A 5,626-nucleotide genomic window follows, 5' to 3' on the forward strand; every position below is an offset into this window, starting at 1 on the left:
CGGGGCTGCCCTCTTCTCGCCCTAACCCCTAGCCCTCCGCTCTGTCCTCCGGGGCCCTCGTCCTCTTCCCTCCCGGGAGCCCTGAAGAACCCAGGTGTCCAGACCCCTTCCCCCAGCTTGCCGACCCAGGGCGGCGGCCCGTGACTCAGACCCCTCGTGGGACTTTGGGAGGAAGCGGCAGCTGCTCGGAGCCCGGCCCGCCCTTCCCATCTCCCGCCGCTCCTCCCCACGCTTTTGCCTTCCCCGGTCAGCCTTTGTTACTGTGGGGTCGAGGGCAGCCGCCAGGCTGTGGGGGGCTTTGGGGAGAGAGCGGCAGGAGAGGCGCTCGGAAGCCGACGGCTTTGGAAGCTCGCACCCCTCCAGAGCTGCTGCCCTTACTCTTCGTAGCTTCAACCTGTCTCCCGTGTGCCTCCTGGTCTGCTGCAGGAAAACGGGGGGATTTGAAGGAGGGGGGACTTGAAGGAGGGGGGCTGGGCCGCTCCGGCAAGGTGGGGTCTGGTCTGCGGGGAGCGGCCGAAGCCCAGCGGTCGCCAGAGGGCGTGGTGGCTGCCCAGACTCGAGTTTGGCGCTCCCAGGCTCCGGCTGGCTTTCCTTCCGGGACTCAGCCCTCCCGCTGGAGAGACACTGACAGACTGCATGCCATATGTAGAAAAACCAGGTTGAATTTTATTTTCCTACAGCATGTGTTCCACGGGAGAGCAGGGAGCCCTAAGGCACCGAGATAAGAGTGGGACTATCCTTCCACTAGGGGGATCGAGCCCAGGGCGGAGCCTAAGAAGATGGAGAGACTAGGGCAGGGAGTGGAGAGGCGAGGGGTGGGGCCTGGGGAGGCGGCTACTGCCATCAAACTTCTAGAGCCTGGTCCAGCTTCTTGGCGGGAAGCCAGAGTTGGAGAACGGGATCCCTGAAGCACAGAGTAACAGTCCCAGGGGAGTGGTCAGGACGGACCCCTTCCTTAAGAGGAAGCTGTTGAGGGTGGGAGGTTGTTCTGCCCCAAATTGTGAGGGGACAGATGAGTTCCACACCTGCTTCCTGGCAGGTGAGAGGTGGACCTTGGAGTCCAGCTGCTGCAACTCAGAATTTAAGATGTAGAGCTGGACCCAGGGAATGAAGTCTCAAGTAGTGGAAGGGGTGACTCCTTCAGTCCATGGATTTGGGCCTCTGGCCGGAAGCAGCCAGGAGCTGGGTGTTAAGGTATTTAGAATTCAAGGGGGAGAGGAAGTACGGGGCTTGAGTAGGTCAGACCCTCACTCCCCATCCTGGGGCCGGGAGAGCATGTGGAGTTTTCTTTGAAGCTGGGCCTGGAGATAGCAGAGGTCTTGCTGGTCAAGCCCGTGAGCCAAGCCCAGGTAGAGGGTAAGAAGGAGAGCAAGGAGGAGGCGGTCAGTGCCCAGGGTGGGCACCACCCACAGCACTGTCAGCAGCTCCACACACACTGGGTGCCGCAGATGGGAGAAGAGTCTCAGAGCCCGGGGCGACTTCAGGGCCAGGGGCTCGCCCAGCCCCAGCACATGATAGTACACCTAGGAGAGGGAGAACAGCTTAGAATGGAAGTCGAGTCCTTTCCCCAAGCCACCTCTTTCCTTCTCTTCCAGGCAGCACTCTCCTAGAACTCAGATCCGGGAACCCTCCTTCTGAGATTTGGGCTCCCAACCTTGATCTCTGGCCCATGTACCTTCCCCAGGCCCAGGAGGCCCCTGGTTTTGACCTTTGAGGGAAGGTTGAAGGGAGACTATCTCACAAAAGAGGGAGGTGAGACCAGGTGCGGTGGCTCATGCCTATAATCCCAGCACTTTAGGAGGCTGAGGTGAGAAGACTGCCCAAGCCCATGGGTTCGAGACCAGCCCGGGCAACTTGGCGAAACCTCAAAAAATTAGCTGGGTAGCCGGGCTCAGTGGCTCAGCCTCTAATCCCGCACCTTTGGGAGGCTGAGGTGAGTGGATTGCCTGAGCCCGCGGGTTCGAGACCCGCCTGGGCAGCGAGACCTCATCTCTACAATAAATCAAAAAATCAGCCGGGCGTGGTAGTGCATACCTGTAATTCTGGCTACTTGGAAGGCTGAGGAGGAAGGATCGCCGGAGCCAAGCAGGTCGAGGCTGCGGTGGCCGGGAGCGGCCACTGCACTCCAGTCTGGGCGACAGAGTGAGACTCCAACTCAAAAAAATAAAATTAGTTGGGCATGATGGCACGTGCCTGTAGTTCCAGCTACTTGAAAGGATGAGGTAGAAGGATCGCCTGAGCCCAGCAGGTCAAGGCTGCGGTGGCCGTGAGCAGTGTGCCACTGCACTCCAGTCTGGGCGACAGAGTGAGACTCCAACTCAAAAAAATAAAATTAGTTGGGCATGATGGCACGTGCCTGTAGTTCCAGCTACTTGAAAGGATGAGGTAGAAGGATCGCCTGAGCCCAGCAGGTCAAGGCTGCGGTGGCCGTGAGCAGTGTGCCACTGCACTCCAGTCTGGGCGACAGAGTGAGACTCCAACTCAAAAAAATAAAATTAGTTGGGCATGATGGCACGTGCCTGTAGTTCCAGCTACTTGAAAGGATGAGGTAGAAGGATCGCCTGAGCCCAGCAGGTCAAGGCTGCGGTGGCCGTGAGCAGTGTGCCACTGCACTCCAGTCTGGGCGACAGAGTGAGACTCCAACTCAAAAAAATAAAATTAGTTGGGCATGATGGCACGTGCCTGTAGTTCCAGCTACTTGAAAGGATGAGGTAGAAGGATCGCCTGAGCCCAGCAGGTCAAGGCTGCGGTGGCCGTGAGCAGTGTGCCACTGCACTCCAGTCTGGGCGACAGAGTGAGACTCCAACTCAAAAAAATAAAATTAGTTGGGCATGATGGCACGTGCCTGTAGTTCCAGCTACTTGAAAGGATGAGGTAGAAGGATCGCCTGAGCCCAGCAGGTCAAGGCTGCGGTGGCCGTGAGCAGTGTGCCACTGCACTCCAGTCTGGGCGACAGAGTGAGACTCCAACTCAAAAAAATAAAATTAGTTGGGCATGATGGCACGTGCCTGTAGTTCCAGCTACTTGAAAGGATGAGGTAGAAGGATCGCCTGAGCCCAGCAGGTCAAGGCTGCGGTGGCCGTGAGCAGTGTGCCACTGCACTCCAGTCTGGGCGACAGAGTGAGACTCCAACTCAAAAAAATAAAATTAGTTGGGCATGATGGCACGTGCCTGTAGTTCCAGCTACTTGAAAGGATGAGGTAGAAGGATCGCCTGAGCCCAGCAGGTCAAGGCTGCGGTGGCCGTGAGCAGTGTGCCACTGCACTCCAGTCTGGGCGACAGAGTGAGACTCCAACTCAAAAAAATAAAATTAGTTGGGCATGATGGCACGTGCCTGTAGTTCCAGCTACTTGAAAGGATGAGGTAGAAGGATCGCCTGAGCCCAGCAGGTCAAGGCTGCGGTGGCCGTGAGCAGTGTGGCACTGCACTCCAGCCTAGGCAAAGAGTGAGACTCCAACTCAAAAAATAAAAAATAAAAAATGAGCCAGGCTCGGTGGCTCAGCTTGTAATCCTGTGCTTTGGGAGGCTAAGGTGAGTGGTTTGCCTGAGCCCACGGGCTCGAGACCCGCCCGTGCAACTTGGCAAGACCTCATCTCTACAATAAATAAAAAAAATTAGCCAGGCATGGCAGCACGTGCCTGTAGTTCCAGCTACTTGGAAGGCTGAGGAGGAAGGATCGCCAGAGCCCAGCAGGTCGAGGCTGCAGTGGCCGGGGAGCATGCCACTGCACTCCAGTCTAGGTGACAGTGAGACTCCAACTCAAAAAATAAATAAATAAATAAAAGGTGAGGAGTAGAAAGCAAGGGAAGACAGAAGACCACAGAAGGAGGAGGAGAGAAATCCTTGGAAGGGAAAGAGGAGTTCTAGAAAGGGCCAGAGGTCTCAGGCAGGGGTGTGGGAGCCTCACCTGTTTGAGGCCCATGAGCTCAGCGTAGTCAAAGACGAGAAGGATGCTGAAGATGAGAAGCCAGGAAATGACGTGGAGTACAAAGCAGAGGAGGGGCACCCAGGTGGCCCATGGCTCAGTCCGAGCCTCCCACAACACCGGGCCTCTGGGTATGGGCTCCCAGTACCGCATCACCAGCTGAGGAAGGAAGGGGCTGCTTATCCTGGCAGCCTACACTGTCTACCCTTGGGAGATCTAGACCCAGAGGCTGTTCCCCATCCCCTACTAACCTGCAGCTCCTTCCCTTCCCCCACCCCTTTGCCCTGCTCTCTCCTAAGTATCACCAACAAATATGTATCATGTGGATGGTGCGGGTGAGGGCCCAAAGATGTAAGGATGACCTATCTCTACCCTGAGGACTTGCAGTACAGGTGGGGGTGACCTAAGAGGTACGAAGTAGCCTATGCTAAGCACCCAGTGAGAAGACAGATAAGTACTAACTGGAAAGTCTTATCTTGAGACCTGGGCAGTGCTTGTGAAGAAAGGGTAGAACTGGAGAGACTTGAGGGGATCTCCAACATGAACAGAGTTGCGAAGGTGAGAATGCACATATTGTGCTTGGGGAATGGCAAGAACACCCATCTTGATAAAGAGAAGGCTATGTGTTGTGGAGGAATGGAAGCTGAAATTAAAGTCCTGAACCACTCTCAGTTCTCCTAACCCCACATGTTGCCTCTCCACTCGAGGGCATCCCTCTCACACTCTTTCTCTCTTGGGGACTCAGCAGCCAGGGCCTCATACCTGCAAGGCCAGGGCAGTACATGCCACATACAGTGACCTGTGAAGGACCCCAAAGTACTGGGATGTCCACGCCTTCACTGTCTCAGTTGCCATGAGGCTGTGCTGCCCAACAAATAATAGCAGGAGCCCCAGATCCCAAGCCAGGGAGATGAGGATGTTGCGGTCCTGCAGGGCAACCAGCCATCCCTGGCGGACATCTGGGGGGAGTCAAGGGAGAAAGCGACAAAAGATCAGGTGGCAGAACATTTCCCCCTGCCCTCACCTCCTTTTGGGGCCCCAAGTCATGTCCCTTAATGCTTCCAAGAGCCTTGATGCTTCCTCTCTAGGCTGTGCCCATCTCGCTTTTCCATTTCTTGTTCCCTCCTTCTTCCTAGGCCTTCTCAGACCTGAGGAAGAGGATTTATGGAAAAATGCACCTTGAGACTACAAATGCATGACTGGAGAGGCAGCTGCTGGACTACCTCCCTTGTTTTGGTTCTCCAAATGCTCCCTCTTTTTAACACTCTCAGCAGTCCTCTCTACAAAACACTATCCCTAGAATCCTCAGGCTATCGTTCCTTCCCTCCCCCTCAGTCCCCACTCTCCCGCCTCTCCAAACCGCTAATCCTAGAGTTCCTAATATAGCCCTCAGGTCTCCCTCCCCTGCAGCTCCTCCGCGGCTTTCAAGGTTCGAGTTCCCTCTCCTGGACTTCCCAGTCATTTGTCTCGGAGCCCCGCCCCGCCCCCCTCCCCTGGCTCCACCTTCCTACCCGGAGCTCGTCCTCGGTCCCTCATGCTCACCCGGACCACCAGACTCCGGGATGCCTCCAAGAAGTGGCCGAAGGGAGGTAAAGCGCACGAACTCCACGCCAGTGCCAAAGGCCAGGACGAAAGAGGCGAGGGCAGCAGGCACCAGGAGCAGAGCGGGGGCCATGGCGAGGGACGAGGGGTGGGGCGAGG

At 56.5% G+C, this 5,626-nt stretch overlaps 1 protein-coding gene across 5 annotated transcripts; it reads right to left on the reverse strand.

The window, feature by feature from the left end:
• Positions 1-642: 642 nt before the first annotated feature.
• NRM (nurim (nuclear envelope membrane protein)) lies at positions 643-5,620 on the reverse strand. Of its 5 annotated transcripts, none has more exons than XM_008047880.1 (4): positions 5,468-5,620; positions 4,688-4,884; positions 3,908-4,084; positions 643-1,523 (listed from the first exon to the last, which is right to left on the reverse strand). In XM_008047880.1, exons 1-4 carry the CDS (start codon positions 5,598-5,600, stop codon positions 1,248-1,250), a joined length of 783 nt encoding a protein of 260 aa, XP_008046071.1. In that variant the 5' UTR covers positions 5,601-5,620; the 3' UTR covers positions 643-1,247. The 5 variants fall into 5 exon arrangements, with proteins under 5 accessions (XP_008046071.1, XP_021563133.1, XP_021563134.1 ...); XM_021707458.1 differs by having other exon boundaries at positions 3,908-4,117; positions 5,468-5,613; XM_021707459.1 differs by having other exon boundaries at positions 5,437-5,510.
• Positions 5,621-5,626: the final 6 nt, after the last annotated feature.

This window comes from Carlito syrichta, unplaced genomic scaffold (genome assembly GCF_000164805.1).
Source record: "Carlito syrichta isolate Samal-C Ts95f unplaced genomic scaffold, Tarsius_syrichta-2.0.1 Scaffold118011, whole genome shotgun sequence".
In the NCBI taxonomy this organism is placed as follows: Eukaryota; Metazoa; Chordata; class Mammalia; order Primates; family Tarsiidae; genus Carlito; species Carlito syrichta.